At 34.5% G+C, this 13813-nt stretch overlaps 1 protein-coding gene across 4 annotated transcripts in view; it reads right to left on the bottom strand.

Moving 5' to 3' along the window:
• Positions 1-13813, bottom strand: part of LOC145283572 (equilibrative nucleoside transporter 1-like) — a 103097-nt gene that overhangs the window by 56083 nt on the left and 33201 nt on the right. For all 4 annotated transcript variants that reach the window (XR_013868637.1, XM_080132486.1, XM_080132485.1 and 1 more), the window contains one exon: positions 11990-12040. Coding sequence is in view for 3 of the 4 variants with exons in the window: in XM_080132486.1 (XP_079988612.1) it covers positions 11990-12040 (51 nt within the window). In the remaining variant the exon portion in view is untranslated. The remainder of the gene's footprint in view (positions 1-11989; positions 12041-13813) is intronic.

Below are 13813 nucleotides of genomic sequence, written 5' to 3'. Positions count from 1 at the left end.
AAAAATGTATCCAAATATTATTTGTAAGAAAAAGAAAGAAAAAAGTATTTTATAAAAATATGATGTTGCTTGCATAACGAAATACTTATTTTAAAATCATAATTTGTCTACGCAATTTACGGTGAGCTTACCAATGCAGTTTAATGTAGAAGTTCCCTAAATCCAATGTAAAAATCGACTTAGAGATAATTCTAACTTTTCTTAGTATAATTCAAAGATAATTAGTAAAGTAAAGTCCTAATGTAATGTAGTAAATATTACAAAAAAGAAAACACCTTGTTTGTGCTAAAAATAGCATCGGAAATTAAATTCATTTTGTTAGGACTTATTGCGTGACGATGTTTACAATTGCAATGAAATCGGCAAATTAAAAACATGAAAGAAACGGAAGGAAAGCAGACGAAACGCAGTAAAACGACACTGAGGTTTTTTTTAGATATATATAGAAATGCACTGTTTAAATTTTTAAATGTAGTATTTATCGATCCGAGTTGGTAAATATTTTAAAGCACTCATACATTTTGTACTGCGATAACGAGAAAAAAATAATATTTAACTCTGTAATCGGAGAAATGGGAACGAAACGAAAGTAAATGAAAAGGAAATTATATATTATATGTTAATGAAAAAAAAGGAAAAGAAAAGGAATCACTAAGAAAAGGAGAAAACCTTCTTTCCTCGTGTAATAATGTTTCGAAATAAAGTGTAAATAAGCAATGTATAATTAGGCGTGGTGCGTTTTCCGCAATAGGAAGCATTTCGATTTTTGTATGCAAATGCAAAACCTGAAGTCGGTGTGCGGTCGTTTTTGGTTCCACGTGTAAGATGAAGCGGCGGTGTAAATGGGGAGCAGGCAAATGAGGAATTAAATAGAGAGAAAAGATTTTACAACTTCCATTGATTCTCACAGCGAACTCTCCACAGAAAAATATAGGAATGTATTATTATTTAGCAAGTGTAGCGGTAATAGGCCTATAACACACCTCATATAATGTGCTGCAGTTTGTGCATATTACATTTGCATGAAATGTCTTGAGTTGTAATCCTATTAAGGTCAAACCCAGAAGATAGAAAATGACTTCATTTTATTTATATAGAAGAGGATAGAAGATAGAAGATATATATATATATATATATATATATATATATATATATATATATTATACCACACGCGGAGATTTGCAAACTATGTGTTTACCGAAAAAAATAGTTTATTTAACTCGTATTTTGCTAACTATTTTCCTCTGGGGATTGGAGCAATTTGCTTGAATCAGTTTTGAAAAATAAATGTAACTCTAATTGGAAAGATTTTAACTTTTTTTTATATACCGATGCTTAGCCTCCAGCATTTAGCAGTTTAACATTTTCATTGTCTTATAAACATAAGTATTTATATTCGTAAATATCTATGGGTTACCATTTTCTTAAGCTTGTGAACTTCAAATTCTTATGTGTATAAACAAGTGCGTGTTTGTTTCTATAGTTTTCGTAAAATATATATATTTGTACATTATATGTCAGTCTGCGTGTATAGCAATCTTATGTTTGTTGCTATTTAGAAGCGCAATGCATGCTAGACATAGCACCGGAACATATATAAACGAATACCAGTTCAGTTACATTCCAAGATCCTAATATTTATTTTTTTTACAAAATAGTTCAACCAGCATGGAGAAATTTCGGTATATTCTTTACAAATCCGTTTCGTTATACAGAAACAAACAGTTATCAATGTGCCAACACCGTCTCCTTTCGTGCATATCTTCTCCAGATGAATTAGAAATTCTTTGCTTAGATAAAAAATAAATGCATGACAATATATATCCTTTTTTTACACATTGATCAACATTTATCAAGGCCCGGAAGCCACTCAGGGATAAGGGTTATTGCCAGTACATTATGTAAGTGTGGAGATTTGGTGAAGTGCTTACTTAAGGGGGCGGTTTATTAGGAATTTGTTAACGTTGGACTTGAAGACATCCAAGTTGTAGTCCGGTGAGAAGCGGGCAGACGGAACAGAGTTCCACAGGCGTGCAGTTCTAAGAAAGAAGCTTTTTTCATGGAATCTGCGTTTTGATTTAGACACAGATATAGAGTGGGGGAAATTTCTCACAGTGGATTCAGCTAGACGGGGGTTTTTCGTGAAAGATTAGTGAGGGGGGACCAGAGATTGGAGTTCAGACAAACACCTGTCATGGAAATTACGATAAAACAAGGACAGGCTCGCAAGGTCTCTTCTGTGGGAGAGAGGTTGCAGGGTAGAGAAAAGGTCATCCCCCACTAAGCCACGAAGTCTATTTTATACTCTGTCAAGGCAGGATATCCTGTTTTAGCAGCTCCTGCCCAGATATGGCAACAGTATTCCATCCTTGGACATACTGGGCTTTTATATAGATAGAGAATAGCATCAGTAGTGAGATATCTTCTGGAGCGGTAGAAGGATCCCGCCATCTTTTCCGCTACCTTGGCAACAAACTTGATGTACGTGTTCCATTTCAGATCAGGAATAAAGGTCCAACCCAGAAGCTTGTTAAAACACGGGGCCTCACCCAGACGAGAGCTATCAATCACAATTGATGCCAGATGGGGATCAGAGCGTTGATGATGTATATTGTTGCAAGAGGAAAAATAGATATATAAGAGCCAGGTACGTCCAAGGATGGAATACTGTTGCCACATCTGGGCAGGAGCTGCTAGAAAGGACTTGTCCTGCCTTGATAGAGTTCAAAATAGACTTCGTAGCCTTGTAGGAGATGTCCTTTTCTCCTCTTTGCAACCTCTATCTCACAGAAGAGATGTTGCGAGTTTGTCTCTGATGTATCGTTATTTCCATGGAAAGTGTTCAACTGAGCTTCAATCTATGGTCCCCCCTCGCCAAACTTTCACAAGAAACACTCGTCTAGCTGTAAACACTATCAATAATTTCCCCCACTCTTTATCTGTGCCTAAACCTAAACGTAGATTCCATGAACAAAGCTTCTTTCTTAGAACTGCACGCCTATGGAATTGTCTTCCGTTTTCCTGCTTTCCGGCTGACTACAATATGGTTGTGTTCAAGTCTAAAGTAAATAAGTTCTTGATGAGCCGTTCCATATAAGTTATTAAATTTACCAAATTTTCATTACTAATGATTACTATATTGACCAATTTCTACTGTACACTCTTTAACCCTTATCCTTGAGTGGCCTCTGGGCCTTGATAATGTGGTGATACCTTTGTAAAAAAAAAAAAAAAAAAAAAAAAAAAGATATGTTTATATAGGTTTCATTTTACGTATTTTTCATTAAATAAAGAAAAAAATAATTTTCGCACAATTCTGTTTGGTTCTTTTTTATTTATGTTCTTGCTTCAGACAAGAGCTGGCTGATGTAGCTGCGAAAGTCATTGTTACCCACCTATTTTCAAATGCTTCAAGATTTACCACCAGGTAAAAGTAATGTGATTATACGCCATATAAAAGTAATCTGATTTTAAGATAATTTTGAAATTATTTTTTGTTAGAAATCCATTGGTATAAAATACATTGATTATGATTTTAACTTTTACACCCATTAAGGAATGTTATATATGTTATTGAATGCTGTTGAATACTTTTTTCCATGTTTTATAGTAATGCATCAAGCATAATATTTTTTTGTTTCTTATTTATTACACTAAATTTATACAAGAATAGATGTGCTTATCATTAAACATTTTTTATATCGAATGCAGGGCGAAGCATGTTGGTCAGTAAGATATTTAAGTAATAAACTGTTTTAATATATATATATATATATGTGTGTGTGTGTGTGTGTGTGTGTGTCTGTGTGCGTGTGCATATGAAACCGGCAAGCTGACTGGCCCATTTTCTTTTCCCCCTTTTTATTCTCTTCATCCCGTTAATTTTATTTTAAACGTGGATTTTATTTTAACACTTTTATCATGAATTCTCGTCTTCCCTTCATGATTGCATTATATAAATTTTTAATCATGAAATATACATATATATATATATATATATATATATATATTTGTATTCATCGATATGCAGTCCTGTTTTGTTGTATCACAACTCATCAGTGTCGCTAGACTAGCACCTCTCCCAAGCCAAGGATCGAACCTAGAACTCGTTCGAATGTCTATTTAAACAAACATCCGTTCGCTACTTGTACAGTGCTCAAACCGCTTATTTGTAAACAAACCGTGAGTTTCGCATTTTTAGCCAATTAAGTAGTGTGTGAGAATTATTTACGACAGTGCTCTACCCAAATAGGGAAGGGTATGCATGTGTATGCATATTTAATTATATATTAAAATAATAGATGCGTTCGTGTCCGTGTCTGTCTGTCTGTGTGACAATATTTAACCGACTACTAGGTACATAACATTGATATCAACAAAAGATAATAATCATACATCACTAATGATTTATAACGAGTTCATTCTTCGTTTTGATGAATAAATAACTCCTACGTAAATATGTCGTCAAGCTGAAATGCAAAATGTCCATTTAAAATTACTAACTTATTCCTATTACTTTTGCGAATGCGCGAATTCGTTCATAGCTTGAAACGGTTTAAATGTATTTTTTTTTAGTTTGTCAGTAGCTCAAACGATAGGGATGCTGCTAAATGTTTCGGTTTGGATGCTAACTAATGACTAGCAAGTAATTTCTAATAACTATTTGGAGATCAGTAGTATATATGTGTTACAATATAACATTCAATACAGAATTAACTACGTAATTGTTAGGTTTGCAGGTTGAAACAAGTAACGTAGAAATCAATACAAATGACGACTCAACAAACAAAGGTAGATCAAATAAGAAGTGTATTAGGAAAAGTTATATTTGCAGGATATTTGCATAATGGTGTCAAATAAGAGAGTCTTTGCCGGAGAAACATATCTGCTCTCAGCGGCCTTCGGTGGCTTCTGGTGAACACACACCCAAACTAACTGAGTCTTCCTATTTATGTGTAATTACTATCCACATATGCAAATGAATGTGTGCCACCACAACACCCTCCTCCGAAGATTTGAAGTCGCACAGATTTCAATATCTTTTTCTCTTGGGACTTAACATTAATGGTTCATTAAACTTTCTTTTCTATGGTTTCCTCCTCTTCGACTGCTGTTGTATAATACCATCTTGAATGTGGTGTTTTTTTTATTTGGTTCAGGTGCTTTTTATGTATATTTTGTGGACCTTTAATCATGTATGTACAATCACCAATACGTTTATCCACTACTCCACATTCCCAGTAAGAAGTGTTATTCCTGTAGCACTTGAAATATACTCGATCTCCCGAGTTATGTTTCTTTCTTATCATGTGTGTAGTGTTTCGGACGTGCCTGTCTTGTCAATAGTTTATCAAACGCTGATTTCACCTTCTTTTTCTTTACATATACGTTGGAGGCTGCCCAGTCGCTATGTTCTATTTTTGATAGTATTCCTGTCTGTTCCAATCTGTCTAATTCTTTATTAATCTTTTCCAACCCAGCGAACGGAACGCTTCGCTTTTTTCTAAAAATTGGGCTGGTGTTTTCTTTAAGTTCAAACCAGGCCTTAAATTTATTGCAACGACCTAATTTAGTCATAAATACATCAGGGAATAATTTTTTTAGTCCTCTTTTATATTTTCTGTTGTTGGAGTAGTACATTCTATTTTTTTTTACAGAATGTATTAATTGGCTTATCCCAGAGTCCAAATTTCACAATTAAATCTCTTCCAAACAGGTTTTTGCTATTTTTCAATACGAACATTTTTAATTTCTTCGTAATCCCTTTCAATTTTATCGGAAGGATAACTTCTCCTTCAAATTTTATCTCACCACCAGTTACCGTCCGAGCTGATTTACTTGTTTTCATCATGGTTGGTTTACCCAACTTTTTCCATGTATTCAAGTTTATTATAGAAATATCGGATCCTGAATCCAGTTGTAATTTTATTGGCGTTTTAAATATTTCCGCTTTCATGTATTTTCGCCAATTTTTGTCTAATTTTTCATTTGATTTTGTTTGCTGTACTCTCTTTCTGGTGAAATCTTTATATCTGCAACAATCGCTTTAGTGTCCGACTTTCTTGCAAATGTAGCATTTTTTTCTTCTTATAAGGGCAATCCGATTCCCAATGTCTTTCCGCGCATCTCTTACAGTTATATCTAGGAAGAGATTTGTTATATTCTTTACTATAATTATAATTATTATATTTGGAATATCTCGTTCCGTTTTGACTGCTTTTATTTGTATAGTTCTTGGTAGGTGTGTATGGTTTTCTAAGCTTTCTTACATATGCCACTCCGGATTCTTCTATCTTTTTTAATCCCTTTTTAGTGTAATGACCCTTTCACATTCCTCTGCTAGTTTCTGAAGATTTTAATCTTGCTCAGCTTCCAGCTTACACAACACTCGTCTGCGTATTTCTGCATTTTTCATGAAGACTAACCCTTGTGCGAAGATTAGGCATTTGAAATCTTCTACTGTTAGTTCCGCTAGCTTAAAGTTTTTTTATTGACAACTGATGCGTATATCAAATAATCTTGGTTGTCCATCTTCCTTAGATTCATACACAACCATCTCTCATGAAAAAGAGATATATTCGGATTAAATAATTATTTTAGTAATTTTACAGCTTCCATAAAATCTAATTCCATAGTTTTTTAGGTAGTATATAATCTACGAACTTGCTGTGTTCTCGTACACCCAACTCCCTGAGTAAAAGGCTCACTTTCTGGCTATTTGGCCAACTTTTGCAGTCCAGTTGAAAGACATCCTCGTATCTTGTATAGTATGCTTCAAAAGTCTTTTCTTCCTCCGGCATATAATTAAATGTGTCCATGCTATTAAATATAGTTGTATAGCTCCAGTGTTTTAGCAAAACGTTAATTTTGCATTTCTTCATATTCAAATTGTAATTTCTTCTGCCTTTCTTCTTGTTCAAGTTGTAATTTCTTCTCCCTTTCTTCTTGTTCCATTTGCCATTTCAATAATTTCTCCTCTACGTGCATCTAGCCTGGATTGCGCCTTTTGTTGCGCCTGCAAAAATTGCATTAACAGTCTAGATAAATCTTCCATTTTTTTTGCGTGACGTTTTACTGTCTTATATCCGTTATCCAGTTACAACTTTAGTTTTAAAAAAATCTTTCCTTGATTTTAGTTTTACTGTGGCATTTTTTTAAATAACGAAAAGAAAAATTTGGTTTACCAAAAAGTCTTTAGTTGGTATTTACAGCAATTCAGGAAATCCACTGGTGAACTTTTTTTTCTTCGTATGTTACTTCCTTGTAATTTAGTAATACGAATCTGTTCTTCGTAATTTAGTAATACGAATCTGTTTGCCGTTTTACAAAAATTCACTTTTACAGTTTGTTATTTTTTTTAAGATGGATTCCACGGGAAACGGCGTAAATCGTCGCTTTTTTTTTTTGAGACTGCAATTAAAGGTTTTGGTTTGTCTCTTTTTTTCCGACTAGTATTTTAGTAAATAAAATACTATTAATCGCGGTTACTTTATTTTAACCTGAATGTAGTTTTTGTTCTTGGAATTTGGGAAACAACCGTTTCTTTCTTTTAGTGTTGTACTTCGCGAGGAAAATATTTTACAGTTTTCCAATGTTTGCTGAATTATTCATTTTTTCCGCTTGAGTCGAACTTCTCTTTATCGTAAAATCAGTTTTCCGACTAGTCATACTAGTTTACTAACAGTCATAATATATAATATGCGGGTATGTATATTGATGTCTGTGTTGTAGGGTCCGAACACTGATATAACTGCGTATGTGAGTATAAATAGAAACCTGTTATACCTGTATGTGAGTATTATGTATCTATGTATAGGTATATGTGTATATGTGTGCATATATACACGGGTGTATCAAAGTGTGGGTGTTTACACGCGTAGTTATATATATATGCATGAGGCGGTCGATAACTTTCGTGGTTTATGTTTATTTTTATTTATTTGTTTATTCATTTTTATTTTTTTATTTTTATTTTTTTTTTGTTTATTCATTTAATTTATTTGAATTTTCTTCTTGTGTATCTTTATATTTATTGTCTGTTTTCAGTGCGTGTGTGTGTGTGGGTTATATACAGCGAGCGATGTATATCCACTCCTGAGTATAGGTGTATGCGTATGTTTGCTTCTAGTTTGTGTGTGTGTGAGTGTGTGAATTGAAATATACCGGTTAGCACTCATTAGCAATGAGGAATGTTTTTAATTATTGACCGCAAGGCAAAAATACTAAACTCTCAAGTAACTTATACCGTAAAAACCAAAAGATGCGTTGGATAAACTTCAAAAAGGAATATAAAAACGTGAATTATAAGACAAGAGGTTTATTATGTTCAAATACCTTACTTATCCTCTCCGGGCTCATAACCCCCCAACCATGTAACATTCTAACTTTGTAAACGAAATAAGAAAATGTTTTTGCTTGAAATATCAGTACTCGACGATAAGTCTTAGCCTTAAGACGTAATCCCCCAACGCGGGTGATTACAGAAACATGTACGTACATATGTAGCCATCAATGTTTATATAAATAAATGTAATATGCATATATATGTATATGTATATATATATATATATGCATATATATATATATATATATATATACACGAACACAATTGATTTTTACTTCTTGATTTTATATATATATATATATATATTATTTTCAACTATATATTTTTAGGTTCAGTATAAAATAATAACACATACGTTTTGTAAGAATTACTTCATAACTATTTTGTACTCCTATCAATTGACAATATACTGAAATTATTATAAAGCTGCCACAAACCTCATCGTTTTATCCGTTCTTACCGGTATTTAAAAAAATAGGTTCCTTTCAAAAGGAAACAAGGAATGTCGGCCTTGTATACAGCTGCAGAAAGAATGTGAATAATTAAGTGTCTTTTATGACGCTTGACACATTATTCCTATGTTGCATAAGACAAGATATCACTCATTGCTGGCCTGTACACAACAAAATGTTACCCGTAAGATTGAAAATCCTTTTCATAATTCATTTTTCCTTGCGCTAAGTTTATGCATTGTTGCGCAAATGTATGAGAAATTAACTATTATATATTCCAACACTAGGGTCGACAAAATCATACGCTAGTTTTTTTCTAGTAAAAGACAAGTATTTTGAAAATAGGAACTCTATCTATCTATGTCTGTTCCTAATAATATGCTACTTTGAGTTGTTCGCTATAGACTCTTAAACGCTGAGCTGCTCATTTTTAAATTTCAAACAACTTTACCGTGTAGTTTGTTTAGAAAAGAACGTGTATTAGAATGGCTTCGATAAGTATTGATAATTGATAACAGAAATAACCTGATGAACAAATGAAGCAGGCGATTTGGACTAAAATTTACGCCTTATAATCCTTATATTAAAAGCTCATTTAAGACGTTTAATCACGGCACAAGCAGAAAGGGCTGGCATATAAAATCACCTACTATCCTAATTTTTAATAAAGAGGTTCTCCCGATCATCGGAGATACAATGTAAACAAGTGAAGCATGCATAGTCTCCGTGAGTGCACAGTGAATGAGCCATAAAAATGACTACGTTCAGCATTTGTTCCCCTCCCAACTTATCCCAAAGGTTTCCAAGGGACGTCAAATCCTGGTGAAAATAAATAAACGGTGCAGTTTTAGACCTTGACATATGTAAATCTGAGTTCTGCAAAAAAAAAAAAAGAAATGACTACGTCCATAATTTGCCCGCTATTTAGCCCCAAAAGTCCTCAAGGCCTTAACATATTTAAATGCGAGTTCAGCACCATGCAAAACTGCTAAATAGTCATACACAGAAAATTTTTGACAAATATGGTTAAATAGTCCAAAAATGCAGTGTTTTATTAGCCCTAAAAGAGCCCCGTGGGCACACCCAAGAGTTATCGGTAAATTATACAGAAACCAGTGAGTTACAACTTTTCAGAAAGTTTTATAAAAATCAAAGGCATCGATTGTTTTTAGAAGCACAAAAGTGCCAATTTTAGCCATTTAATCCGAAATGCCACGGGGGGGGGGCAACATGTGTATTCCCGGAAAATCCGTTCTGTGATTTTTACTCATATGATGTTTAATGTTCGTGCAAAATTTCAAAAAAAATCCAAGGCATAATTATTGAGAAAAGTGCGGACAGACGAACAGACAAACGGACGAACGGACAAGGGTGAATTTACAGGCCCACTCTCCATTTGACGGGAAACGAAAAAGATTAAATAAAAAAAATGATGTCGCTTTTTAAGCCATACGTGAAACTAAAATATACCTTCTTGGTCTTCTGGCATGGGTCCAAGAGTAGTATCTGATCTATCCAAAGATGGTGTAGTATATATATTTGGAGTTTTCGCTGGGCGTCCATAGAATGAACATATTTCACAGACGTCTAAAGGCATATTAAAGATAAACTGTAATAACAAGATAATACAATATGGTTTCCGCTCTGCAAGATCTACCGCAGATGTGCTGACGGTTATATCCCACAGGATTAGTGAATCTCTTGACAAAGGCTTCCTTTCTAGGGCAATTGCTCTTGACATATCAAAGGCCTTCGACAAGGTATGGCATAAGGGTCTACTTCACAAGATTTCCAGCTACGGAATAACTGGAAATGTTTTCTCAATCATTAAATCATTTCTCTCCGATAGGCTCATAAGAGTAGTGGTAGATGGACAAAAATCGGAGTGCTGCAATATAAATGCTGGAGTCCCTCAGGGGTCAATCCTAACTCTCTTCCTGATCTACATCAATGACCTCCCTAAACACATACTTAAATCATTCGTTGACATCTATGCTGATAACACGACCATCTACGGCAACACATCAAAGGCTGTAAATGACAAAGTTCTCTCTGATTCTCTCTCCTCTGATCTCAAGCGCGTGGTTCAGTGTGGGAAGATGTGGCTGGTTACCTTTAATGCATCTAAAACCAAACTCCTATCCTTACATCATCAACGCTCTGATCCCCATCTGGCATCAATTGTGATGGATGGCTCTCGTCTGGGTGAGGCCCCGTGTTTTGACAAGCTTCTGGGTTTGACCTTTACTCCTGATCTGAAATGGAACACGTACATCAAGTCTGTTGCCAAGGTCGCTGGAAAGATGGCGGGATCCTTCTACCGCTCCGGAATATATCTTACTAGTGATGCAATTCTCTATCTATATAAAAGCCAAGTACGTCCAAGGATGGAATACTGTTGGCATATCTGGGCAGGAGCTGCTAAAAACAGCCTATCCTGCGTTGACAGAGTACAAAATAGACTTCGTGGCTTAGTGGGGGATGCCCTTTTCTCTTCCCTGCAACCTCTCTCCCACAGAAAAGACGTTGCGAGCCTATCCTTGTTTTATCGTTATTTCCATGGCAGGTGCTCGTCTGAACTCTAATCTCTGGTCCCCCCTCGCCAATCTTTCACGAAAATCACCCGTCTAGCTGAATCCACTTTGAAAAATTTCCCCCACTCTATATCTGTGCCTAAATCAAAGCGCGGATTCCATGAACAATGATTCTTTCTTAGAACTGCAAGCCTGTGGAACTCTGTTCCGTCTGCCTGCTTCTCACCGAACTACAACTTGGATGTCTTCAAGTCCAACGTTAACAAATTCCTAATTAACCGCCCCCTTAAGTAAAAACTTCATCAAATCTCCACACTAACGTAATGTACTGGCAATAACCCTTATCCCTGAGTGGCTTCCGGGCCTTGATAAGTTGTGACCACTGTGTAAAAAAAAAATATATATATATTTTTACATTACATTACCTTGATTACTTAGTTTTACTTTTTACTGTTTTAACAAAAAAGCTACAATAATATTGCGGCGTCTCCATTCACTCTGAACCTACACAGAATGTTCAACAGAAATATATTACATAAGAAAATTCTGCTGTGGAATTTCCACAGGTCTTTCTAGCATATATTACCGATTAGGCTATGAATTTGTGTCTGCACATTTCACATAAAAAATATCAAATCGTATAAAACCTTTTAACTTACCGTTAGTAAATACGATTATCACCATTGTAACGATGAAAAATGTTACCACATCTAAAACGAAGGAAGAAAATCATTTTAAAGTAAAAGAAGGATAAAAATCCCCGAAAGAAACATTAATAATTCCATCAAGAATATAGTCTTCTTGTCCGTTTTTTGTTGCCAACTATATACGATGAATCTACATATATTACACTACTTTCGAAGTAAGTTAATTCTTGGAAAGTGGCCATATTACAATAGACCAAATATCACACTAACTCATAAAACAAAGCTAATACCTTGGAAGATCCTATAGAGAGAAGTGAAGACTTACAATACTATGCCAAAAAAGAAGCAGTATGTTATGGGGATATTGTTTCATTACAATAAAATGAATACCTGCCAATTTACCTCAAGGGTTAATGCTATCATGGCGAACGAACAAATACTACACTACCCCGCAGAAGAAAGGAAAATGCTTGACAACAGAATAAATACCCCTAACTAAGATACTGACTGCCTGCATCTGAGCATGATGAACTATAATTATATAATATTGATATGTTTCTTTGTCCCTCTGTCTCCGACTATAGAACCATGTGCTCTTTCCTGTTGTATTTTGTAAATAAAGATATTCCGTCAGTTTCTGCCTATTTGTATCTCTAAGTAAAATATAGTGTGTACCGCAGTAAATGCCATGTGTTTCTATTTTACGCCAATTAATACCCCTCTTTCTCTTTTTAGCTAATTACGCGACAACGTTCTTAGTTTAATAAGCTATACATCAAACACATATATTTTATATACACATAAACATACTCATTACAATATTCATGTTTCGCATTCTAAAACATTGTTCCTCGTCAAATTCTACTCATATCTTGCTGATATTAAATTTTCTGATGCAAAGATTGAGACTAATTTACAGTTCATATTTTGACACAATACAACACAATTTTTATAATAAAAGCGATTTTTACTCGGCTTTCCTCCACATATAATTAATACTTAAAATACTTATTGGGATACGTCAGTTTTTTAAGCAACCTGACGGACTTGATTAACCTGAGCAGTTTTGGCTTTTCGGTCGAGATTTGACTTGTTTAGCGCCAATAAGACTCATACTTCAAATACCCCTTCATATTTACAGTTGAGTGTGAAACGCTTAAATTTTCAAGTAAGTCCTTCGTCCGGATCTTCTTGAAGCTGTCCTCGGCTTTACGCTTCTGCTTTACCACCTCCAAAGTGTGATCCGATGCGTTGAGCTGTGCCTGCAAGCGTTGAATTTTCATGATATGCATTTTAGAGTGCTAGCAATGATTCTGTTATCAGTACCTTGATCGGTAGAGAGTATGCGTTGTAAAGCGGCGCATCTTTGATCTCCACGTTAAACATTGAGTGACTTTTAGACATGACAGAATTCATATACAACTGTCTAACAAGTGGAGTGTTGAAAAAAAAAGGAAATCGTTTTCATCGAACGGAAATGAAATCATGTCGTCTTTACAATCGGGCGACAATATGATTGTTTCATCATGTAAAAACTATTTTCTCTCAAACCAATAAATAATGTTACATCTTGTTTACGATAGAATTCTATCTGAATTTCGTACTAAATAATAATTGTTAAATTCAATTTACCTTTTGTATATTGTCTTTGAATCATTTATTTTGATAGAAATAACAAGATTTATTTCATAATAAAGAGTTGTGTCGCTAAGTTCCTTCACAGATAATCACATAGCCACCAGGAGCATTGGTGAAACTCATCGACAACTGTCAACAATGTTATCCAACTGTCAGGTTTCTACATTATTATTCTGAACCCATTTACGTTGTTTACAT

The sequence above is a fragment of the Euprymna scolopes genome, chromosome 8 (genome assembly GCF_053919585.1).
Source record: "Euprymna scolopes isolate OS-2025 chromosome 8, ASM5391958v1, whole genome shotgun sequence".
NCBI lineage: Eukaryota > Metazoa > Mollusca > Cephalopoda > Sepiida > Sepiolidae > Euprymna > Euprymna scolopes.
This window is presented reverse-complemented; position numbering and strand designations above follow the sequence as displayed.